The 27,576-nt window shown below is 29.6% G+C and overlaps 1 protein-coding gene across 7 annotated transcripts in view; it reads right to left on the reverse strand.

The window, feature by feature from the left end:
- Positions 1-27,576, reverse strand: part of LOC107453320 (patronin) — an 82,420-nt gene that overhangs the window by 31,696 nt on the left and 23,148 nt on the right. The window contains exon 1 of one of the 7 annotated variants that reach the window (XM_071177505.1): positions 579-832. The exons of 5 other annotated variants lie outside the window; for them this stretch is intronic. In XM_071177505.1, the coding sequence (XP_071033606.1) occupies positions 579-641 (63 nt within the window). In that variant the 5' untranslated portion in view covers positions 642-832. Of the gene's footprint in view, positions 1-578; positions 833-27,576 lie in introns of those variants that run through there. One more of the 7 variants, XM_043042686.2, reaches the window with a different exon arrangement.

Genomic DNA, 27,576 nt, shown 5'->3' on the forward strand with positions numbered 1-27,576 from the left:
TAAATACATATATTTCTTTTCTAATTAGTAATTCTAAAAAAAAAATTATAATTTGAATAGAAATTAACCCTTTTTATTTATTTTGATCCAAATCCGACTGAGTTATAGTTGGTCACAATTAGTTTAATAACCAATATTCATAAAAATTTTCCCTAAAAATTTAAAAGAATTAACATTGAGAATTTTTTCTGTTGTTCCAAATCTAACTTTAAACGAATTAAAAACATATTTACATCCATACGGAATAACTTTCAAAGAGGAAATATAATTATAACATTCTCAGAACAAAACACATTCTTAATCCAAATCAGGACAGCAACAAATCACGCAATCGCTTCAGCATATATTCATCTCACAATAACGTATTATTCACATAATCCGATTGAGGATAATCCAAATTTCAATTCACAAAGGTATCCAATCGAATTTAGATGATCACAACACCATAAAAATTCCACAAAATTAGCTGACGAACAAACAGGTGCGCAACCACGTCGGATGTCCACCACCTACGAAGCACGAAAATAAACATTATGTTTTGCCCAAAAAAGGCGTGTGATAGATCTCCACCAACTCACCAGAATCAATTGATAGTCATCTCTCTCCCTGACCAAAAACAGAGGGGCCTCCAGGTGAACCATATTCGCACTCGATTAATCCCCTCAATGAATTAATCCATGCACAAGAGATTCACACATGATGATGAATTAATTCCAACAGGAGAGAGTTCAGAAGGAACACATTGATACATCATTCCTAGGATGGCCGGTATCTGGGCCGTGAGTGGTAAGCGGCAACACAACGTTTTTACTTTGCCCCATCCACGCGGATCGTCACTGCCGAAGTAGCAGGACTGGTTTTATTTTACTTCTTTAGTTTATATCCCTTTTGTATTCTTTTATTTCCCTTTTGATTTATTTTAAAATGAGATTCGTTAGACCGAAGCGTTAACGCTTTGTGGCGAAGTATCGGATGGCGTCACAAGATAGAGTCGCAGTAATTAGAATTGCGATGAGGAACACAATCTTCACATGAAACTTATATTTTTTACAGTATTTTTTGGAACATTATCAGTCTAATTCGATCAAAAATAAGAAAAAGTTATAATCTATCAAGTTAAAGCTGTCAGAATTAATTTAAAGAAATACAACATAAAACCAATTTAATGTTTGTAAATGAATAGCTTTAAATTTTTTTTAATAATTTCAAATCTTTCTCTTTTAATGCTTTAAAACATGTAGGAATAAAGTTTAATTGGCATTTTATGCTGAAAAATAACATTTAGTAACCACACAGAACGCATTACAATATAAGAACAGAAGTATGGAAATTTACAGTTTATTCAATAGGTCAGTGCTACAGGGGATAGAGCGCTCGTCTCCTAATGGGATAATATGGGTTCGAATTCCAGCGATGGAGAATAGATACGAATTCCACAAACGGCTCGTCCCGACCACAAAGCTGACGTAAAATATCCTCAGTGGTAGATGGATCAATGGTTATAGTCCCTTTGCCGTCAGGTTAAGTGTGGAAAGTTTTCCTCTCCATGCAACGCAAATGAGGGTTGTTTACATCAAAAAGTTCTCTTCGAAGTCTAATTTCTTCCAAATACACGATTCCCATGTCTTCTGATTTGGGTTCAAAATTACAGTGATACGGAGTTGAACATTGGTAGTCGTAAACACAGAATTCGATCAGCTGTGCAACGACGATTATATAATACTATTTTATAAACTATTATGTGAAGAAAGATTAAAAAAAAAAAATCTTAGTTTTTCAGACAACAAGTTACATAATAAATCAACGGTACTTTTAATAAAAATTAATCCTTGTCAGTTTTTAGGAATTTAGCAAAAAAATCTACGATCACTACTATTGTCCACATCAGGTGTCATGTTTCAGTGAAAGCAAGTCCAGATTTCACTGAGTTGAGTTTGTCAAATACCACTGTAGCTACGAGATTTATAGAAAACCATCAAGCAGATGTGCTGAAGATTTAAAATCGAAGAATATGTGAGGTTTTCCAGAGTGAGTTAAAGACAGTAGAATTATTTTAGTCCATTGTTGTGACTTTGATTAATGCTGCGAATTAACTTGCGGTTTCTATAGTAGAAGTTTGAACGTGGGTTCAGCTCTTTCTATGAAGGACATCCATACGTAAACAGGGCTGACAACTTTCTAAAAGTTCTGCGAAAATCTAGTATATGCTTTAATGTATGATTCTTTGTTTTGTAAATTTGATTTAATGTTGTTTTCCACACCACAACAAATAATTCAAAAGCTTATATGAAACGGCACTTTGGTTCTTTGGCACTAGCTCTCTTGAAGAGAGACTATTAAAATGTTGGCAAAATTACCCAAAATTCCGAAAGCTTCAGTTTTTAATTGTCTACGACTCAATAAAATATTTTGCAAAAGGCGTAGCAGTTGGCAGCCCTACATACATAAAGGAACAGTTTGAAAAGGAACACTTTGAAAGTCAGCAGAATATCAGGCCTTATTTTTTTAAATTGTGTCGGTTCATCATTAGTTGTTTAATCCATTACTATACGTAAAATCATGGCTCAGTAATAGGAGGCCTTGAGCTAAATATGCATGGTGCATGTCTTGGAACACAGTTGAAGTTTCAAATTAATGCAAAGTGTTACGGAATCTTTTTTGTAATGTTTTTACATTTTTAAAAAATATTTATAAAATTTTTTTATTTAGAAGGGGAGACACTATCTACACCTCCCACTGCTACCGCGTTAAAACTCATCACTTACAGTAATTTTAATAAGTTAAAATTCGCTATATATACAGAGCAAAATTATTACTAAATTATTCTTCTTAATATGCCTCATTTCATTGCAATAAAAATTTTTTTTGAGAGGGGTGGGGGAACGGATACATTTATTTATTACTTTGAATAATTTTGTGAAAAGCTTTTTCAAAAGTGTTTTTAAATTTCCAATTTCAATTTTCTTAAAAAATTTTTTTTTAAAAATATTTCACTTTATTTGTAAATAGAAAAATCAATTGATTCGCCTATTAGTGCGAAAATGAGTCCCATATTTTTTTCAAAAGTAAAATTTCTCGCTGCAATAAAAATTATATTTACTTATTTTTTCTTATTGGTTCAAATTGTAGCTACATTTTTCTCTTTCGTTTGAGAATATAAAAATTTTTCCTTGATAAGAATTCGAATTTTCATCGCGATCCGAAGATTGGAACAGAATTTTGAAATTCTCAATAAAACGTGCTAAACCCAAGGTTATCATAGTTATTGCTGAATTTAATCTTTATTTTTATTAAAAATTTAATGGTTAATAATTAAATAATTTAAGTACTAGTATACAGCAGCAAATGTCAATGTAACATCATCCCCAGTTACAAGAAGTGCAGTTGTAATGAGCAACGACAACGTACAAAAAATTATCATTTCAAGAATAGGTTTAGGAACAAAAACTATGAGAATTCTTAAAAATGCTTTAAACGCGTCCGAGGAAAATAGAAATAATTATTTTCAAACGCTATTTATTTTCAGAAAAAAAAGTAAAACAAGATAGAAAGATGTAACTCCTACTAAAAAAAAAAAAAAATAGCATTGTTAATTCACGTTTACAAAAAAGCTGACTCTAAAGTATCGGATGAGAATATTAGAAAGATAATAGTTAGGAAACGAATGATTACAATTTGGGATAAGCCTTTGTTATTTAAAACTCTTTTCATCACCGACAACATTTTTCACTGAAATGTTAGCATCTAGGTTGGGACGTAGGCGAACAACTATGCACAAATATAGGTCAGTGCTCTTTTATAATAACGTTCGTGGTCAAGGGTAGATTGGCTGTCTTCAGCAGGAAGTCATTTAAGAATGAATGAATCGTCTCCTCACACACAGAGTCCACTCATTATTTTACGTCAAAGAATAACAGAACATAAACGAATTTTAAAAGAAAAAATTGGCGATCTTGGAGCAAAATCCCTCGTAAACACTTCTTAGTCCGACTTCTTAGTTCATGTATATACAGTAAAACCCCGGTTATCCGAGCCCCGATTATCCGAGTCTCTGCTTTAACCGAGCTGTCAAATATCTCTAAGATTTTTTTTTGTTTTTGCTTCTACATTTTCTATTTCTTTAAACTACCGAAAAAAATTCTGAACTTGATCTCACAAACACTCAGGAATGAGGATGAAAATCGATGTATGAAAATTTCACACACAGATGGATTAAAAGCTATCGAAAGTGCTATTGAATACATAGAACAACAAGAAGCAACACCAGCAATCCTGTTATCTTTAAAAAAATGGCGAAACATTGCTGCAGAAAAACACCAAAGTAAAGTTATACAAAAAACAATTAAGGACTTTTTTAAGTAAGAACTCTTTAACTATCGTTAAAATATGAACTGCATGTGGTGTATCTGTATAACCTTTGTATTTGTTAGCATATACATTTAAACCTACACGACTTATCTTAATTTACATTTTTCGCTTTAACCGAGTTTTTCGGTTATCTGAGTTAGTCTTGGTCCACATTAACTCGGATAATCGGGGTTCTACTGTATATGTATCTGCAATGGTGTTGATAACGCAAATAAATTAAGGGATAAATTAAAACGTTTAAAATCTTTTTTTAAATAGTATAATTCACTTTACTAGTACTTTCCAGATTACGGTGTTGAGAACTGTGTTTTGATACATTATAATACATAAATTTAAATACATTGATAAAATCTTCTAAATAACAATTTGAGAATTTTCGAGAAAATGTTATGGGTATTCAAAATATCCTAAAAATTCTAGATATGAGTGCGATACTAAATTTTCTGAGAGTTCTTAACCCAAGTCTTAAACTTTTTTTTAGATGAAATTTATAATTAAAATGCATTGATGCATCGATTGTAATTCATGCCATTATAAGTTAAAGCAGACAAAAATATTAAAAATTCACTTCTTTTCACGATTCCAAAAATTTCAAGTTCAGTTTGATTAAAATAGTTATAAATTGATTTCAAAGTAAAATTTTATATTTCTATTTGGATAAATTTTACTCATTAAAGCCTAATAATATACTTTTTGGGGGCATATTTCAGTTTTTTTTCTACTCCCAATATGCAATACGATATGACCCAAGGCTGGATTCAGTTTCGCAGATTGAGAACTCAAACTATGGAGCCGAAAGCGACTATGCGGAGCGAAACTATAACGACGTTACATATTAATGTTTGCGAATTAAATTATGTTTTAAACTAAGCCTCTAAAACATACAATATCAAAGACGGGGCCGGGATAGCCTGGTCGGTAGGGCGCTGGGCCCATATCCAAGAGGTCGTGGGTTCGATCCTCGCCGGCCGAAGACTCCCCGTGTAGTAAATGGTGACTGATGCACGTTAAATCTGTCGAGTCTCAAAGTCCTCCATGTTCCCACAACAAATCAATACCTCTGGGGGTACTGATCCAGGAGTTTCCTTGTCTTCTGGATTGGTTCAAAATTACAAGGCTACGGAGTTGAACGTAAGTAGTCGTAAACCCATGAAATTGGGTCGGCTGTTCAACGACGGTTATAAAATAAAATAAAATATCAAAGACGGAAAAATGAATAAAGTGTCAACGTGTAGTTAAATCTATATTTGCCAGAAGGTATTAAAAGAATTAAGATGGGGTAAACTGAGGAAATCGTTAAAAAAAAAAAATACATGAGACATGGAATGGAAAATGTTTTCAGATTGAGTGTTTTTCGCACAAAATAATAGTTAAGATTCTTTTTTTTTTTTAAAAGTAGGTTATCATCGACGGTTGAGTGAATTGAAAATTGCCCTTTCTCATTTACCATAACCTGCGGTGAGTCATAAAGAGATAGATAATTTTTTTAAAACAATTATTGCGCAATAAAACGACGCTTTTCATTTCTTAGAGTCAGTCATCAAAGAACCAACTCACTGCTGTTCGCAGTTTCGGATTTGTAATGCCAGTGACCAGTGACCGAAACGATCTTTGGCAGACAAAAACATATTGCTACGAAATAATAGATGCATTGAACGTGAGTTCAGAACCACTTAAATACATCTCGAAGTTTCGAACAAGTAAAAAGTTATTAGTTACATAGCTTAACTCGGAGCAAATAGTTTTGTAAATAAAGAGATCCATTAAAGCATAACGTAAACAGATAAAAGTAAATCCTAGAATTGATGAAATGTGATCGATTATTGAAATAAAGAAAATGCAAACATAAGCATAGATTATATAAGACAGTGGTTCTCAAATGGGGTTCCATGAAGTATTAATTGGGATTCCGTGAGTTATGAGTTTTTTTTAAAAACCAATTTTGATTTTTGAAACCTGTAACTATGTTTTTATGCAACCAATAATCTATTATTTATTTAATGCGTATTTTGGTTACTTTTATGAAATTATGTAAGTAAAATGCCCATGAGAAAGGAAATAACAAAATTTAAATGAATATAGATATTCTTTCCAATAAAAATATATTTTTATTGGAAAATCAGAAAGAGTTACGATAAGAATGTGCCTTTACAAATAATTGCATCAGTATTTATCATCAAACTTTACAATTCAAAATAAAATAACCCAATTTAAGAATAAAGAAATATTTTTCTCTGTTAACTGGTCTCACAGTTTTAAACAGTTCTTTTTCAAAAACTATAATTCAGTTTATTTGTTACAATTTTAACTTGCGCATACGGCAAGAACTACTAAACTAGAAAACACTGCAGCCCTGCTAATTCAGCTACCTAACATAAAAACATATTTTAAGACTACTTATATAAAACAATGAAAAAATTTTCTTCTAACTTAACTCGTAGTTCTTTTTTTTGTTTTTGTTTAGTATATATCAATTGCTAATGAACTTTATTTATAAAGTAATTATTCCGCCAAAAGAAGCTCGATCATTTAGGGTTCGGGAACCGATAAAAATTGGGAACCACTGATAAGGTATCGAACACTAACGCCTGGCAGCCATAGTGCATCCGTGAATTTCTTGCATTTGCAGGTGATTCAAGAATGAAATTACAACAGTTTTAAAATTAAGATTATTTACTCGATCAATTTTGTCTCGCAAGTGACGTAGAAAATTACAAAATTTCTCCAAAAAAAAATTTTTGTAAGCATGTATCTGTTGTATCCATGCCTGAATTATCTAGGGACCAAACATATAATTTCATTTATATTCACAAACAAAAAGAATTTTAAAAAAACTGAGCATAGTGTAACGTATTTCTCTTGAAAAATTCGACTTGGTTACAAACAAAAACAATTTATTAAAAACTTAACAAATAATAAAAAAAACAACACACATTTTCATTAATAACTCAATAGGAGGGGATCTTCATCGACTTCCTTTCTAAAAATTAGTACATCACTGACATTAAAAATCTGTGCTTTCAAAATATTCGTCAGAATGAAGATCGAACATAATGAAGATCGAAAGTTTAGATTAGTAAACCTTCATTTTATATTTGGAAAAAAAAAATAATAAAAAAAAAAAATTAAAAAAAAAACAGTAATAGGTTTTCATTTCAATTCCTCTGGTTTACTTAACTTAATAATAATAAAAAAAAATTCTTAAATGAAAGTATATAATTATTTTCATACTTTTTTCAGGTAACACTTCGTTTATTTTTGTCAAAAAGAAACAGTCAATTGATTAAAAAGGAGCTGAAATTATCTGCACTGCTTTGTTTTGTTTGGGGCAGTCTCATAAGGGGCTGACCACAAATAATGTCACGCTTAAAGTGGAGGAGGGAAACTTGTCAGCAAAAACAAGTGTGACACACAATGAAAAATTTAAAATCCGCAGATTAAATATTTTTATATTATTTTTTCAACAAAATAAGTGTACATCTAATCATTATTACTGTTATACTCATAAATGTCCTTAAAACACGCAGTTCAAATTTAAAATATGATCTATAACAAGTATTTTGTTAAACATTTGTTTATGCAATGTAACATGACATATGATAAAGGGAGGAGGGGTTTAATGAAGTGTGACATCATTTATTGAAGGCCCCTTACTAAGCATTTACTTATAGGTGGAATGCCGATTGTTTTTGCACTGCTTAGGATAATTAGTTTTCTTAAAATTAATTTATAATTCCTTTGTTTTGTTTGCGACTGTCTTACAAGTAGAGATCAGAATTTAGAACTAGTTCTTTAGGTTATTTTATTTGTTCTCATTTTGTTTCCATCTGCGATTCTCAACCAAATTTTCGATCTGTCCATTGTAAAATAAACGGATAAAATGATTAAATTGTAGTAGGCATAAAAAAACCAGACCCAGGCTAACTAATTAATTTAGTACAAGACAACCAAGAAATAAACGTTGTTAATGAAATCGGATATCAACTTAGAAAATTTTTTTTTGGGGAGATTCACGCCACAATCATATTTTTCGCATCGTTCCATATATATATATATATACACTCTAATCTCAGAGAAGCCACAGGCGACTAAAACTGTATATGGGTCATTCTCACAAAAACAGTCATTTTCATGTCCCCAGTATANATAGCCCTGTTATTACATATATATATATATATATATATATATATATATATATATATAAGACATCAAATAAAATTTAATGCTTCATTAATTTATGAAAATTGAAAGAATTCTGAATCTCTAAGTCAAAAATTTTTCATTGAAAATTTTATGATAGAATTTCATGTTAATTTTTTAGCGTTTGTTCTTAATTAATTATTATTTCTTAATATATTCCTAATTATTTATTGGTAATTAATTATTACTCATGTAAATAAACAGTCGTTTGAATATGTAAGAGTAGACAAAATTTACAAGTCATGGTTTTAAAAAAATAAATATCTATAACTCATAAATTTACTGTTACAAAATTAAAATGAAATTTTAGCTCATTAGTGCATTTTATGCTATACAAATGAAATTAAATGTAAATTAATGAAAGTAAATTCAGTGGCAAATAGTTCAACCGCATTCAATTAACTTGAAACCACAACATTAAATTTATTTCTTAGCAAAATGCAAGAATGACTAAGGAATTCAAACACTTCTTTGCGTCATCTTGAATAGCAATCAGGTAAAATAATAACATACATACGAATTTTACGTCAAGCGGAAGCATTACACATTCTGATACTGTTTTTACATCAACAAAGCAAAAGAGTTGCTGTAATAAAGATTTACAGAAAGAAGAGAAAAAAAAATGTTAATGAAAACCACGATCCGTGACGAACCATAAAAAAAAAAAAACATGTTCAATCACTGGACAAAAGAGAATGAATTAATTAAAAAAAAACCGCTAGAGAATGTCTTTGTAGTTTAAGAAAGAAAAAGAGAAAAAAAATAATTGTCATACGGTGGAATTAGTTTAATTTTTATTTTGGTTTTGATTTACTTTTGAGCACTTAATTTTTAAATTAATTGTTACACTAAGTATATCTTTCTAGAAGTGACTAACTTTCTGTCCGTTGAGTTAATCACAAAACATATGAACAATTAAGAATTTCTAAAATCATTTTACATTGAATATACCATTTTTAATCAAAAACAACTTACCCCACAATAAAGTAGTATCATAAGTATGTTACAACTGTGATAAGTGTGTTACAACTAATGATAATCTTTTTGATGATAAATGTAAAATGTTTCACAAATTTATTTCAATTAATTCTTATGCAAAAGTGGAACTTATATATGTCAAGGAATGGCTATTGCATTAAATTAAAATTTTTTCTTCGTTTATGTGAATATACCAAAAACAATACATACATTTCGTTTGGCGTTAATTATTTAAAATCTAAATGAAAAGGTTTATCTTATCTCAGTTGAAGAGGCTAATCTTATTTAAAATCTTAATGGCTTCACTAATCTAAAAATCTTTGAAAACAAAAACAAATAAAAAACAACATTTGTCACTCTTTACAAACACTGCTTTGTTCTTTAGAGAAATTTCTACTTTTTTTCCTTCTATGCATTGTACTGTTAAAGCTATTTATTTATTCCATTAACTTTTAGCTTTTTTACAACTAATGCATGCAGCACAAGCATCATCTACAAAAACAAACTCACTTCATTCCAAAATCACTCTGTCCGAATTAGGTTTAAATTTGTTACTTTTATATTATTTAACTTCAGTTGCATGCTCCCCCCCCCCAAAAAAAAAACAATTACTAAAGATTAAGATTCAAAGAGCTAGGAGGTCATTTATCTTTTGGCAGAAGGACAATCAGATTGTTTCAGCACTGATGGTGGACTATCATTGGTGGTGGTTATCATTGTATGAAAGAGCACCATCTTGCAGATAACAATTGAGCAAAACAGAACTTTTTAAATTTTTTTATTTATTGATTGATTTTAGATCATATTTTAACTCCCTCATCAAGAAAAATTAGCCTATTCAGTGTTACACCCTCTTTAAGAGAATGAACTAAAAGCATTTTCTTTATTGTAGTTTTATTTTTTTATTTATTCATTCTATAGCAATAAATTTCCTAGGATCCATAAAATAATAATAAAGGTAAAAAAAAAAGTTTGTTGCTGTAGAAAAGAGTTACTTTTATGATAAGAATTTTTGCACGTAAAAACAATAAATGGGTGAAGGACAACTTATTTCATTTATTATTTAATCATTTCTCATAAACGTAATTGATCAAACATACTACGACCGGCAGACATCAGGTCTAGTAAACAAACAAAGCTACAGACATAAAATCTATTTTTTATCGAATCAGTTCAGCTAGAAGTTCTCATTAAACTACTACTAAATAAAAAGAATGAGAAAGCACAATAAGTACGACAATAAAAAAGAACATCAATGATGAAGCACGCACAGAAATATTTTTCCTTCGTCGTCTTTTATGTGTGATCCTTCTTCACTCCCCAAGGATGCTAAATGATTAACGAAGGCTGAACACAAGAAATTTATGGTCGGAGACACATTTTACTTCGCTTTTTTCTTTAATTTCAGCTGACCTTGTTCTTTTTTCTTTTCTTTTTTGTGACATACCTTTCTCATTCTTTTCATTTTGCTCCCACGTATCCAGTTTCGATAGAGAGATATTTTCGCCCAACATTATTTACAAATAATAATATTGAAAATTATGTGGAGTTTGAAATGGAATAGAAAATTGTTTTGTTTACGTAAAAAGAAATTTATGAGGAACATCGACAAGACATGAAATAGTTGAAGATTTGATTTTTGCAAACTTGATTTATTTTTGCATTGATTTTAAAATTTGATTTTTTCATATACGATACATGGGTAGAATTATGGGTAAATAAGGCTCATTCATATTCTTCACACATGTTCAGTCGAACCTCATTAACACGAAATCGCTTAAAGTGAAATATCTCTATACATAAAACACATGCTCGGTCCCCTCAGTTAGCAATCGATTATTAATGTATTTTACATGTTTAACATGAAATTTTCAAGCTGATTATTACCTAACATGAAAGGAAACTGGACACAGGATAGATAAGAAGCATGTGAATAAAGTGCTAATTATTCATTCTGAGGAATACTATTTCTATTTTTCACCTTTGTCAGAAGTAGCAGATGGGCAAATGAATAATATAGTTAAAATAGAAGTTAAATAAAGAAATTTAAATTTTTGAGCTCACTTTAATTTGTTTAGTACATATTAGTATTGTTTACATAGATTAATGTAGTACATTATATGTATTAATAGTACGCAAAATTGTTTTCGCGATCTGGATAACATGAAAAAATTATGATAGTCAGGCCCATTTTGCGATTTTAATAAATTTTTACAGGTAAAGATAGGTATTTCACACGATTACAAGCATTTTTAACACATTTACAAATCTTTCTTCCTTTTTTTAAGCGAATTCAAAATATTGTTATCTTGGTTAAACAACACACCCATGAAATAGATAAAAATATACTGATAAGCCTTTCCTTTTTTTTAAGGCTGTTTTCTCAAATTTTATAAAAAATAAGTATAAGAAAGAACAGCTCCAGCATTGCTAGCTCATTCCAACTTAACTCTGTATTAAATGCACATCTATATCTCATCAGTTTTTCTTTCTGAATAGTAACCTCTTGATCATGGAAGATTGTGAGGAGGGGGTGGAATTTTAATAGAAATCAACAAAGAACTAATGCAACCTATAATATGAATCCAAATGATAGGCAAGGATTGACAAAAAATCAGATTGCAAATCACGCTTCAATCATTTCCGTCCTTCAAAAATGAGCACCGACCACAAGGTGGAATGTATCCATTAAGTTAAGACTAAATAGGAAATGCTGGAGAAAATGCGAAAGTTCGTCGCTTCCTCTTTTATTATACGCGGCCTCACTCTTTCTACTCGATTAGTTTTTAACGACAGGTTTTGAAAACGCTAGAGCTCACTTCAAATTCAACTAAATAAAGAGATTTCCTTTGGAGGGGGGGGGGGCACGAGTCAAGGGCAATAATTTGGGGAAGTACTGGAATGATATCATCGTGAAATAGTGATCTACCTGAAAGAAGAAATAAGCAGCTCATTTTTAAAATATTTGTTTAAAAAAACTATAGTTAGAAGATTTTTTAGGGTAATTTCTGATGAACTATAATGATGCGAAAGAATTTGATAGTTTTTGTTATTTAATTAACTTATTAATATTTTTTTTTGCAACTACCAATGAGAACAGCTTCACTCTCTCTTTTTTTTTCTCCAATTTCAATTTTGACAAAGACTATAATAATATCAGATGTGCCAACCTAAGAAATTTCTAAAACCTGAGACTTTTTAACACTACGACATAGGATAATAAGCAAATTATTGATAAACATAAAAAACAATAAATATCTTACGATTTCAACTGTCTAAAATAAAACCTAATTTTAAAACTTAATGATAAAACAATGAAGAAACGTTATTGCATATTTACACCTGCAAATAAAACCTTTAAAAAAAATAAAAAAAAAAAAAAAAAAATCAAGATTCCACCAACAGAAATTTGATCGTTTAGGGTTTCGTGGCTGAAAAAATTTGGAATCGCTGATATAGATGAACTGTTTAGAGATCCTAAACCATAGGTTCCCAAAGTGGTCCAGGTGGACCCCCAGGGGTCCATAGGAGACCACACGGGGGTCCACGTAGACATGAAAAGAAAACAGGGGTTCACGAAAAATTTTCTGGTTTTCATAATAAAGAACAAAAATTTTGACTTGGATTTACCTATCTATGTAGGCAGGTAGCATCATTCACTAGGTAGGTACTCAAAAATATTCGAGACTCAGTTCAAACACAGAATTGAATCGAACAATAGATAACAGTACAAGTGTACACCACATGTCGCGACTTGCAAGTGCCGCCCGTGCGCCCGCTCGCATTTAAATACCCTGCATGATGACTTCAAAAATAGATTTGAAGATATTCAGATGATGGAAATACCACCATGGTTCATGGAGCTACTTGAGCTTAGCAACAACGAGGAACTGAAGGTGAAATTTAAAAAGGGGTATCAAAAATTTTGGCTGCAGGCAGAAATCAACGAAAAGTATCCTGGGCTGTGGGAAATTGCGAGAAAATTTTTGATAGCGTTTCCCTCGTCATATCTTGTCGAAAGAAGTTCTAGTGCCGTTTCCAACCTATTAACAAAAAAACGAGCAGATTGAACATCACAGAACGGGGAGATTTGAGATTACTTCTTACGAACCTGAAGCCAAATATTGATAATTTGCTGTCAATTCATCAAGTACATCCGTCTCATTAAAAGTATGTAAGATTTTTTATTGTTGATGTACATTTCAGAGTTCATTGTTGATTTTTTGTCAATTGTTGATTGTTTGTAAATAATAAATATCTATAATTTTGTATAACCGCAAGTATTATTTTAATAAATAGGACACAAGAAAATTCGATTTTTTTTCTTCTTCTTAACACCCCTAATTAAGGGTGATATTTTTTAGGAGTTTTGCGAATACAGTAGAAATGTAGCAGCAGGGGGTCTACCGAAAATAGTAAAACTTTGAAAGTGGTCCACGAGAAAAAAAAGTTCGGGAACCTGTGTCCTAAACAGTTCATCTATATCAGCGATTCCAAATTAATACCCCAAAAATTAAAAAAAAAAAAAAAATCAATTAGCACCACGCAAGTAAGCTTATACACTTAACTGATGTTTCAGGAGGACAAGTATAAAAACAAAATCACAACACATGATAGCGTTTCCATTTATTTTAATATAGTTACAATGGTAACTCTAGACAGCTATTTACATACTAGACAACGAACGTCATTATAAATGTCAAGAGCAGCATTACGGCTCGAAAGCAGGAAAGAACTGCGTGATAATGGCTAAGTAAAAACACGTTAGGGCGAAATTAATTGAGATGCCTCTTTCTAGGTTAATCGGTCAAAGAGATGGAAAATAAATCGACAGGTTCGCAACTCATAAACTAAATGTAATTTGCAAAAGAGATGGTCATTATTTTGCAGCTGACGAACATTAAGTAGGAATTCAAATTAAAATATATTAATATTTTGATGACGGTTGAAAGGAAAAACATATAAAATTATCACGATTAATCAATTAAAATAATTTGAACTTAAATGATCATTGATAAATTGAAAGATGTTGGGATGGATAAAGCAGGTTGTAATGAAAAGCCTTATGATTACTTGATGGGCTGTGAATGTTAAACAGGGGTATGTCCAGACATTTTGTGAAAGGTCCGTTTTTCGTGAAATTGTGAAAAAATTACTCACATTTTTTCAATCAGGGTCCGCTTTTATGAATTTCTGCAAACAGGGTCCGTTATTGCAAAAAAAACTTTTTCAAGGAGGTTTTAAATTGTAAAGACATACAAGATTATGCTCAACACTGTAAAATTATAATTAAAAAAATTAAATTTTAAAAAATAAACAACAATTGCTGCTTCTAAATTAGAGATGCAACATACAAATATTTGGTATTTAGCCTATACTGCTGAACGCAGAATATTCATTTCGGACGAATAATGGAAGAATTGTCCGCCGAAGACAAAACTTAATTCGTTTACATCCATCTTTCTTGTTTTCTGCCCTGGAAAGGGTTTATTCGATTAACAAAATAATAATGACGATAAACAAATTCGTGAAGGGTCCGATTAAAAGAAAAATCATTTTGGGAAGGGTCCGTTTTTAAGTTAAAATATTTTGTGAAGGGTCCGTTTTTATGAAAAGATATTTTGTGAAGGGTCCGTTAACGGACCCAAATTTCTTCTAAACAGACCCCTGTTAAATAACGTTTTTTAAGTCACATATATCTTGACAATAGGAGATTTTAATAACAGTGAACGAATAAATAAAAAAGTCGATTTCTGTGGTTTAAAAAATGCCAGCAAAACACGGACTTATGTGTTGACTTATTTTATGTTTTAACATAGTCAATAGTTCAAAATAGTTGTAGAGTTAATCAAGTTATAGAATCTAAAATAATTTATTAAAAAATAATAATAATAATGAATATAGTGTTAACAAATATTTCATTAGAAAAAACAACAACAGATTTGGAAAGTTACCAAATGAAAAATGAGAATTCTGATCGTGATGAAATGCTATTTGAATGAGAGCCAAATATATACTTATATATTTTAAGAATGATTTTTATTTTAAGAATAACAAAAGTAAAATTTCGGCACGGTCATGATCGAAATTATTGGTCTGGCGAATATAATAATGTTTTTTTTTAATGCAAGAATCGTATCAAATTGTCTTACACATGTCTATATTATGAGCTCCAACCAACATGTATCTACATCTTTTTTTAAAGAATCTATAAAGATTGACAGAATTCAAGGACATTTAATTTTTTTTCTTGTTCTGTTATATATTTCTGTATACACTGTTTAAAACTCAATGAAATCGAGCAATTCTTGTAGGAAATAGAAATAATTTTTCATTGTAAAAACTAGTCAATATTTAGATGAAATGAGTTTACAATGAAGCATAAATAAATTAATAATAATAAAAAAAACATTCAAAATATAAATATTATTTTTAATATTGAATTAATGTTTAAAAAAATACAGTATGTCGATTCAAATTAAGAATACAAAAAGATTGAGCAACTAAATGTTAAACAATAAAATAAAAATAATAATAATTAATAAAAATAAAATAAAAATTTTAATTATGCATGCTACACTGCAGTCTAGTCGGTTGCAATTGCAAAATACGTTTCCTATCAAATAAGTAGCTAAATAATGCAATATTTAGCAAAGTAAAACGAGGAAGACATAACCGTAGTATTTAATCAAAACCAAAGAGCCATTCTTTCAGAAAAGAAAAATAACTAGACCGACTATAAAACTTAATGAAAAAAAATATATTAATTCTCTGAAACACGGTTCCCAAATGGGGCTAAGCGGAACTCTAATGTTCCGCGGACGTGTTAAAGGGGTTCAGAATATTGGAGCTTTATTTACACCACAGTAATGCTTTTCGAAACCTATCTTTATAGAGAGTTCTCCCTAGGAATAAAAAAGGGCAAGATGTTTCCTCACAGAAAAGGAAAAAAGAAAACGAAAGGGCATTCACCACCGTTAAAATTTATCAAAATGTGTAATATTACATAATTCAATTCGACCTTTAATTTTTAAATTACTCTCTTCTACTACTTTATGTGTGTCTTTCACAAAGTAATTTTCACTTATAATAAAAATAACAGAAAAATTTGAAGCTTTTGAAAATAAAGGTAAGCTAAAGGATCTGTGCATAATTTTTCTTCAAAAAAGTAAACTAAATAATAATAATAATTAATTGATTGATAAACATATTGAAAGCTTTTTTTATATTTTAAACTGAAAGTTATAATAAAAATTTAAATGTGCATTTTTAAATAAAAGGTATTTATTTATAAAAAAAATTATAAAATTTAAAATCACAAAAAAATTCATTAATAAACCCCTCTTCTGGAAAAAAAAACCTAATAAAAATTAAACCAGTTGAGAACAATCCTAACAAAATAAATATTTGTAATAGAAATCATAATTAATTAATTAATTAATTCTGAATTCGAATTTAATTCATTTTTCCAGTGTGTAGTTGTCAAAACAGTGAATTAAATTTTTTTTTTCTTAAATGGTACAAATCTGTTTAAATGTAAACTAATAATAATTACACATAATTTATCTAGATGTAAGTATATATTTATAATTAATAAGAAAATTTATAATTAATAAGAAAATTCAACCTTCAGATATAAATGATAAAACGATGAAAAATTTAATTTTTCTTAATGTAGCAAAAATAAAGCAATCATTAAATAGAGTAAACTTAATTTTTCTCAATACAATATACTGTTGCCAGAAACGTAAAAATTTAACTAGTAAACACGATCGAAAGCGTAAATATTGGAAATTTTTAATTATATCACGAATCATTTCAGCTCATAGCCTTTCGCTAACTAGACATTACAGAACAGAAGTAATTACGAATTGAATACTTTATATCACGGAAAAGAAATATTACCTACTTAAATAATTCTTCTAGATTCTTCATCATGAGATTAATGAACTTAGTTAACATTTTTGGCACTCTTTCCTCCTTGCTTCATTACAATAGCTTCCAATTATGAAGGAATAGATTTGATAGTCTAAAAATCTGCCAAAATTTAACACTAATGATATCAAAAAGCGTCAATATTTAAATTTGTAAAGATTGTAAAATTTGTTTTCTTAAATTATATTTGCTCAAATATTTGCTGAACAGAAAATTAACTATTTTATGAACTTAGTTTTAATTTTTTGCACTCTTGTCTCCAAGCATTATTACAATGGCTTCGAATGATGAAGGAATAGATTTGAAAGTCTAAACATTTGCCAAAATTAGAAACTAATGCAAAATATCAAAAAGCATTAATATTTAAATTTGTTTTTCATTCATTATATTTGCACAAATGTTTGTTGAGTAGAAAATTAACTATTTTATACAAAAGTAATGGAGCATTTTCCTTATGACCTAACGAAGAAATTTTCACGTTGAACTTAAAAAATAAAAAAATGGCTGCATTATCAACTGAAATTTTGAAAGAACGAAAATAAAATTTAAACTAAAACGAAGGACTTTAAAGTAATTTTAATTAAAAAATAATTACAAAAAGAATACTGTCTCAAAAAAAGGAACAGGAACACTATTTGATTTTAACGTGCATGGAAATTTTCATTATACATGGAATTTTTCCCGAAAATACAATCATGAATGATATAAAATAACTTATCGTAAATATGCTTTCAAATTTAAAATTATTTTTCCTTTAAAATACATTTTAACTGAAACTAAAATTTAGATCCACTTGTAGTAGTATAGTCTTCATTTTCTCGCAAGTTGATTTTGTAATTTTTTTATAAGTAGACGTAAGCTTAATTTTTAGAGATGAGTTAAGAGATTATGTTCTAAAAAATGAAATAAATTATTAAATAGAAAGAAACAAACTACATAAAAAATCAAAATCTAATAAATGAATAAAATAGGAAAAATAAAAACATTATTACTAAACTAGTTATTATAACTAACATCTTTGATTTCAGAAAAAGCGTAGTATTTTACTACGAAATTGAACAGGATGTTTATGGATGGTAATGTTAAGCCTCGAGCACTTTTACGGGAACTACAAATATATATGTTTACTCAGATCTTAAGAAAAATGTGAAATACTTCTTAAAAAAACTATTTCTCACGGAGAAACGAAATTAATTTTTTTGATACTTTAAAAAAAAAAAAATCTGAATGAAAAGAAAATAAGGAAGGTATTGTAAAATGTTGACAATAGAAGTAGTATATTTAGAGCAGGTTAAACCGACTACATACGTGGGCATCATTTAAGTATGTTGATTTTACAGCTGGCAGAATTGTTTGAACTTCTGAACATTTTTTTCCCATCAGACTAACTGTCGAAAATTGATCGATTTTTTTGATAAACAAAAAATTTCTAGGCCATCAAAATTTTAAAATTCTACCCAGAGTCAATTTTTTCGATTTCTATCACATTGCAAATAATACAGATCTAGGTAACAGAGTTTACCGAGTGAATCCGCAGCGCTTATCTTTATAAATCTAAATTTGTCCGTGACCTGAACGCAGACTAAGATTATCATTTAAAAATACAGCTTTAACAAATATGCATGTAACAAAATTTTCAAATATCAATATAGTTCAAATATCAATATAATTTTCAAATATAGGGTCCTTGATACATAAAAATTTTATGTTGTTTAAATTTAAGTTGAATTTTATACGATGATACTAAAAAAATGAAATAAATCTCTACACAGTTAAGCCTGTGATCAAGTAAAGAAAAAGAAAAAACTTCACATTTGCTGTTTTCTCAATTTAGCTTTTTAAAATAATCTGCAATACCCACTGTCTTGCTGAATGGTTTCTGCTATCGGGGATATTACTATATCGATTTCATTTAAATCCTGGGTTGCCGGTCTTCTTAAATTTATTATAGTATAATAAGTAACGACTAGATGATTATTAATTAAAAAGAGCTAACTACACTTTTGCTTAACTATTTCCAAGTTAAAAACTATTGCTTCAAACCAAGGGTGAAAATGGTGTTGTATATAGTTCTTAACGAGAAAACACACCGCTGCAATTTATTTAAAAAATTTTGCCAATTTAATTTTGTGTATAGCTTTTGAAAAAAAAAAAAAAAAGGACATTCTTTTTTGTTTTATCTTGTAAAATTAGGCAACATAGCCTTAATCTAAAACATACGTTCTCAACCTTTTTGGATCACTACCCACTTTGGTATTTTTAAAGCTAACTTTCACGGGGGGGGGGGAATTAAAATAATAAATAAATAATAAACAACTTTGTCCCATTTTAAAGTCTTTCTATGTTATGATTCTCTTTCATAACCACACCCTTAAGTTATTGAAAATATCTTTATTTTGAAAATTTCTTATTTTTACGAATTATGATTTAAATAAAATAACAAATATTTTAAAAGTTCAACTGCTTGCATAAAAAAATTCAACATATAATTTTGAAGTTGAAATCAAGCATTATGTTTCTTAGATAATATAAACGTTACATAAACAATCAGGTCAGCCTGCTCTGCATTTCCATCGCGAGTGTATTTCGGTGCAGCAAATACTGAGATTTTAAAAGTTAAGGGGAAATCTATATTCAATTATATTTTTGTAATATTCCATTGAATTATTTAACAAAGGGGATAACGCTTAAATTATGCAGGTAAAATAACTTTAAAATACATTCAAAACTTCTTTTCAAAATGAGTCAACTCTTTGACACAGAATTTTAATTTTTATTTAAAATAGTTTTATTTTTTGTATTAATTTAGGTCATTATACTTAACTTATAAAGTAATATTATATGTAACTTTAATATAAATATAAGAAAATATTACATTTAACCTTTTAATAATGGTTATGAAATACAGCATGAAACACTGGCGTCTTTAAAATTTTTCAAACGCGGCTCACTTCCGAAAAATAGTGCTTCAAATTTGTACTTATTTGCAGTTTTTTAAATCTAAGAGAAACGGTTATTCATCATTGAAATTTCTTTCATTCACAAAATCAATAATTAATAAATTTATAAATTTTTTTTCTCAAAATTTCGTTGGATTTTATATTTTAGTACCAATATAATTCCTAGAATCTCTCAGATTTTAAGTAACTATTAGACTACTTTTTTATAATTAAAAAAAATACCAAAATATATTTAAGCTTGTAATTAGAGCGTCAGAAAAAAAATATTTAAGGGACACTGGTGTCCCACCTGCGCCAAAGGGTTAAAAACAAAACAAAAATTTGAATACTTTCTCTAATAATAAATGTCCTTTTTTTTTATTTTTAAATGCACATTTAATTGAGTTAAAGAGTGTATCAGTTTTACGAAATTTAGGGAAGCCTTGGAGGCATAAAAGCTTCGTTATGTAAGTAATACAGTATTTTCTAGTCATCGTCTAAAAGCATTTTTTTTTTTTTAAAACGGAAAACAATTTTAGTAACATAGCTGCATTAATAACAAATAATATACATTGAGTTAAATATGTAAGCAATTTTACTATAACAAACCAGAAAATTTCGGATTTTTAATGTGTAATCATAATAATTTCATCGACATTCTTTAACGACCCTAAAAAAAATCGTAACACCTTTCATGCATATAGTAGAGTCCCTATTACCCGAGTAATTGGGTTGACAATATCGCAGATAACAAAAGTCAGAAAAAGTTTCTGACTTTTGTTATCTGCGATTTTTGAGAAGGCAAAGTAGAAACACAAATAATTTTGAAAAGTATTCATACATGTATAGATATTTTAGACATACAACAGAAATCTATTTTACGTCTAAATCACTAAAATAGAAAATGGTAAAGAGGGGAAAAATACTACATGCATACTTTATATAAGTGTTCAATTCAGGTACACTTTTTTACTTCTTGCTTTAAAGCGTCTTTTCTTAATTTGAAATTGTACTTTCCTTAAAATTAGCTTCTCTGCTAGTTGTGAATCGTCCCTGGTAATCGGGGCTCTATTGTAATTCGTAATGAGCGAAACACACAATTTTATAATTTGAGCCACGGTGGCTCAGGGGTAAAGCTTTCGCCATCGAATGAGGTGACCCAGGTTCGAATCCCAGTGGTGACTGGTTGATACGAATTCTGCTCTCGGCTTGCACCGACTACTGCTGACGTAAAATATCTTCAGTGGCAGACGGATTATGGGTTAGAATCCCCTTGCCGTCAAGCTAACAGTGAGATGTTTTCCTCTCCATGAAACGCAAATGCGGGTTTGTTCCATCACAAAATCCTCCATGAAAGCTAATTTGTTCCAATGCTTGATCCAGGAGTTCCCTTGTCTTGTGGGTTGGATTTAAAGTTACAAGAATACGAAATTGTACATTGATGGTCGTAAACTCAGAATTAGGTCGGCTGTGTAACTTCATTAGTTAAAAAAACTAAATTAAATAATGTAATTGGAATCTACTGCAAAAGTTGTTCACTGTGAAGGTTGCTTAAATATCCCGCGTGAAAGACAGGCATTTGTAGGATTATAATAATAAATGACTCACTATTTGAAAAATCAATTCTTTACGTTAATTTGAAAAATTGAGAAGAAAAAATGAATGTAAAATATATAAAAGAGTAATAAGACACTAATTTTTCTTATATGATTGGCATTGTTTCAAGCAGAACTCTGGGCAAAAGCATAACATAAGATAATGAGACGATATCTATGATAGTTCTTTCCGCATCAACGATTATTATATGAATGATTCACTTTCATCACGGTAAAAAGTAAACTATAGCAAAAAGATGACACGTATTCTGTGGAATTACGTAGAAGAAAGAACGTGATTCCAGATTATCATGAGCTACCTCTCACGAACACCGGAAAAATATTTCAATTTCAATCAAGTTTCTTACTTAATAATTCACTAAGATCGACTATTCGATAAAAGCTTAATAAAGTTATACGAGAACTTATATTCCACATAAATTTTTCTGTTTCAACTTAATAAAAAATAACTAAAAGCTAAATAATAGCTTATCAATTGGCTCAGTATACACAGGGAGATCCATCTAAGTAAAAGTTTTATCGAGAATCATCAGTAAAAATAGGATTTTGCAGCCATTGACTTTGCATAGTTTTCATTACAAAAATTTATCTTGTCTTTCTATTACCGAGCCATAGTGAACATCTTGAATCAAACACTTACGGTTTTATATATAAATAATACTAAAAAATAGATGAAATGTGTAGATTAATTAAAGACACAAGAAAAAGAATTGGCTAAACTTTGCAAAAAGTAAAAATATTATGTATACTACTAGAATGCTGATTAAACGCTGTCTTAAACTGAGTCAGATGTAAAAACACAGGAGAAATTAGGAAAGAGTCGGAAAGCCCATGTTTACCATAAGAAAACTTCATAGAGTAAGATCCACAGTCAGAAATTTCATGAAAGGTACGGGAAAAAAAAATCTTTTCAGGCATTTGATTTAAGAAAAGGGTTTTGGTGTCTTTAGAAGAGGCTCATTTTTACTTTAAAATAAATTTCTTCATAAAAAATCGAACATTCAATTTTTTTTAAAAACTAAAATAACCCAAGAATATCCATAATTTTAATTCAACAAATATTTTAAATTGGGTATTTAGCCATGACACGTTTCTTAAAAATATGGATAATGTTTGTGAACAGACGGATTACTTATTTCAATAATTTTTTGTCAAAAGCATACCTTTAATATTTTGCAACGGATGCGTTAATGTAACATTTATCTTTTCAATTCTTTTGAGAGGCTTGCTTAACTGTTTTGATTGCTTAACTGTTTCATAAATAAACACATTAACTCTGAATTCCAGCCTCCGTATTCAATTTTTATCCAATTTACTCTGTTATTCTTAATCAGAAATCGGTCATTAAAAGAAAAAAAAACCCACATGTATTTAGAACGTAATGATAGTGTGTCCAGCTGTTTCTCACAGCCCGTTATTAGAATGTGCGAATATTAATCTCAACAAGCACGGTATTTTGCACTACATGTGTTAATTTTTCATGGAAACGGAGGGGGAAAGAACTCAACTTTCCATTTCGTTGAAGCTGTCACGGTTCTCGTCAGTTGATTCCCGCGACCTCCTGCCTTTTACAGGTAGGCAGTTCAGCCTGAGTGGGCAGAGATGGTGCGTAGGTATATGTGGAGAAAGCTCGACCCACCGCTACGCCTACTAATGCGACGCAGGAATTGCGGACACTTTCTTTTATTAAGCGAAAGTGACATCACAAATCTAATCTACCTTATTTTTACTAATAAATATGTAGAAATTTGGAAAAAAAAATAGAGGTTAAGTGACAAATAGTTGCAACGACAAAATAATTTAAATTTAATCCTTCTACGTCCATAGAATACATTTACTGAAAGCAATACTTATTATCGTCTCTCATTGAGTCGAATAATTATTTTCTAGCAAAAAGTTTTTCCTTTGTGAAAAAAGTAATGCCTCCTGAATTGTTCGATCGATTTTTTTCCCTTTCTGAAAATTAAAAATTAAGAACAAAAAATTAACCTGCCTTTTAGTTCTTGTTATTCTGTCTTTTAGTTCTTGATAAAGCGCCATCAAGTTAAATTATTTTTTTAAAATTTATTTTTTGCTTTACTGTTTCAGATGGGGGTATTCTTATAACTTAAAAGAAATTTATAACAGTTAATGTTCGTTTTATTTGGGCTGAAAAAAATAATACAAATAAAAATCATTGGTTCGCATGATTAATAATAGCCAATAAGAGTACAGTTTGATTTAACAAAGATGCTGATACAAGCGGCGGTAGCTCAGGGGATTGAGCTTTCGCCGTTCATCCAATGAGGTGAACTGGGTTCTCAGGCTAATATTCCTCTTCATGTAACACAAACGCGGGTTAGTTCTTCTTGTAGGGAAAAAATACACCACTTATTTCCTTTTTCGCATTTTGTAAATAATCATTATATTGGGGGGGAAAAAAAACCTGAAATCCATAGCAGTAACAACCGGAAAAAAAAAATCGACGGCGAAATCAAACGAATTTGACTCATTTCAAGATCTGGTTATGGTAATTAATAATATCGTATTAAAAATATTGGATTTTAGAGACTATGACTAAATTAATAAAAATAACTATCAAAAATATTAAATATTTAAAGGCGCGATTCAAATTTCCCATATGGTTAGAAATATAACGGGATATTTAAAAAGCCCGTGAAAAACAATAACAATCGAAACACTACATGGATTTAAGATACTATCGGCATAAATTGAGGGTGTCATAAAATGATTATTTAAATTCGCATAGAAATAATACCAACTGAGAAATTACCGTAATTTTATAAACGCTGTGGAATTCGGTAGCACTAGCAATAAAAAGTCGGCAAAACGATGCCGAAAATTCGAAAAAAACAATGAAATTGTCACAATCAAATAAGTGATTTGAGTTTCGCATGTAATAAACTTGTATAAAAATATTGGAATTTGATTTGTAAAATAATGGGAAATTGAAAGCAATAGCTGTGGAAAGAACGATTGAAGCACCTCATGGATGAGCGAGGATATCCGCGCAAACCGAGTGTGTCAAAGAGTGGTTTCTTGAAATTGCGATTTGAACTTCGCCATAATGATTATTATAAATAAATCACGGGAATATAAATAATAAATGATCAATGAAAGAAGCCATCAGAATTTAAGAAGAAAAAAAAAGTAAAATTTCGTAGCAATAATTGAAGAAAAAAAGGATCAAAACATTAAATATATTTACAATGGGATATAGGGTAAACTAACCAGTGAAGGAACACTTAAGCCTAGCTTACCTTTTAAAAAATTATATTAATTTCACAATTCGTAATTTTAGTTAAATGACAGTGTCAACATATTTGTTACCAATTGCAAATTATGTAAAAAAATTGCAGAGAACTTACATAATATTGTTTTAAAGTTTTGGAGGTTCAAATAACAAGTAGTAAGAAGACCAAGTGAAGGAACAGCTCTTACCAGTGAATGAACACCCAGTAAAGGAACACTTAATTTTGGTTATTTTTTAATGCTCTTTATGAATTTATAAGCCATACAAATATTTAAAAACAAGCCTATTCTTGAAATTATAACATATAAATACTTGGAAAATGTTAACTTTTTTTTGTAATCATGAATTGAAAATTAAAGTGTCAACATATTAACACATACTGTTCATTCACTGGGAAATCTATGCCCAGTAAAGGAACATGCCTGTTCCCTCACTGGTTAGAAGTTGTTTTTCGTATTTTTAACATACTTTTGATGCGGAACATCACTAAAGGTACAAGAAAATTAAAGTTTATCTTTTATTTTCATTAACTTAGAAAAAAACCCAGTAAAGGAACACTTGTTCCTTCACTGGTTTTTCATCGTTTGGTGATCCAGTGAATAAACACCCCCTTATCTCAGTACTTTATTATGCTATGATGCTTAAAAAAAATAAAACGTAACTTCAATAACTATATTTTGAATTCTCTTTTTCACAGTGAGAAAAATAAAACTATTACATGCAATTAATTCCACTTCAAACATATAAATACAAACACTCACCTTATAATTTTTTCAAAGAAACAAGGTGTTGCAGAGATAATAACAAATTCAAAAATTTTTCCAGAGAAGTCTATTTGACCAGGTAATCCAAAACATTGCTAGATGACTTCCTATTGTTTGGCAGTAAGCTATTGTTACCAATTAATCTAAAGAAAAACTTCCAAATTCTTATTTTTAATCAATATATATGAAATGTTCCTTCACTGGGTAGTGTTACTTCACTGGTTGGTTTACCCTATATCATATATATATTTACTGGATGGAATAAGCACAAGTTGTGAGCAATAAAGGAACGAGTCAAATGCGTGATTCACAATTTTCATGTGCGTAGTACATTGTAAATACTACAACGATTTTATTACAACTAAAATTTCTTTTTTTAAAGAAAAAAAAAAGGAAATTTTTCCTACAAATCTGAATTTGTAACAGAATTGCCACTCTCAGCTAAATTTTATTAAAATGTAAAATATGGTGTTCTTAAAAAAAGAAGAAAAAAAAAATTAAAGAAATAATACGATTTCTAGAGCGAACTGTCTTTTGAACTCGCAATTTCAACTTTTTTTTTAAAATTATTATTATCTGATTGAAATTCTAGCTGAAACCAGACATTAACAAACTTTTTAACTCTCAAAAAAATAAGAAAAGAAAAATCACGAGCATTTCTTTCCCCTCCAATGAGCGAGAAATACACCTTTTGAAACTAATTCTGCAGAAAAGAAAATTTTTTAGTTCATTATTCTTTATTTTTCATTACTCTCAAAAGAAAATAGAAAAATCACGAGTATTTCTTTCTCCGCGTGAAATACGCATGTTTTGAATATAATTCTAGAGGGGAAAAAAAAATCTTTGGAAAATTTGATTATTTCTGCAGAAAAGAAAACCAAAACTTTTTACATCCCAAAGGAAAAATCTTTCGGCAAGAACGTTCTGCGATACTGTCTCCGGGATTCTGCCACAGATGCTTCCAGATATAATCACTTTAATTTTGTGTTTTTTCTAGTAAACACGATTTCCCTATATTGCAACAGGTCTTTTTTTTTTATATTCATGCATAAAATATAATAAATATATCTTTAAAAAAGTTTAAATAGTAAAACATAAGCATTTGTTCTTTTACAACTAAAAATTGAAATTTTAATTTTCGTTAAAATTTTATTCCGTTAGTAATATTTAAAATGGGGCAAATTAGTAACTAAAGGGTAAAGCGCAATTAATAACATCAAAAACAAGAGATGGTTCTTAAAAAAATATAACTTAGTTGCTTAAATAACATTTAAGCAACTAATATATTCTCGTATTTCTCAATATTATTATTTATTTCACATAAATGTATGCAGTATCTCCAAATTGTTGAAAGAAAAATCCGCTCAAAGCAGTCAAAAACAAATGTCGCAATTACACCTCACTTCATCGACATAAAAACGAAAAAGGAGCACGCAGGTTGAAATTGAAAGAGATACTTGAGGGGGCTGAAGAGGCGGTGGCAAATAATTCTCCCAATTGCTCAATACTTTACTCCCTCTTTA

This window comes from Parasteatoda tepidariorum, chromosome 2 (assembly GCF_043381705.1).
Source record: "Parasteatoda tepidariorum isolate YZ-2023 chromosome 2, CAS_Ptep_4.0, whole genome shotgun sequence".
NCBI lineage: Eukaryota > Metazoa > Arthropoda > Arachnida > Araneae > Theridiidae > Parasteatoda > Parasteatoda tepidariorum.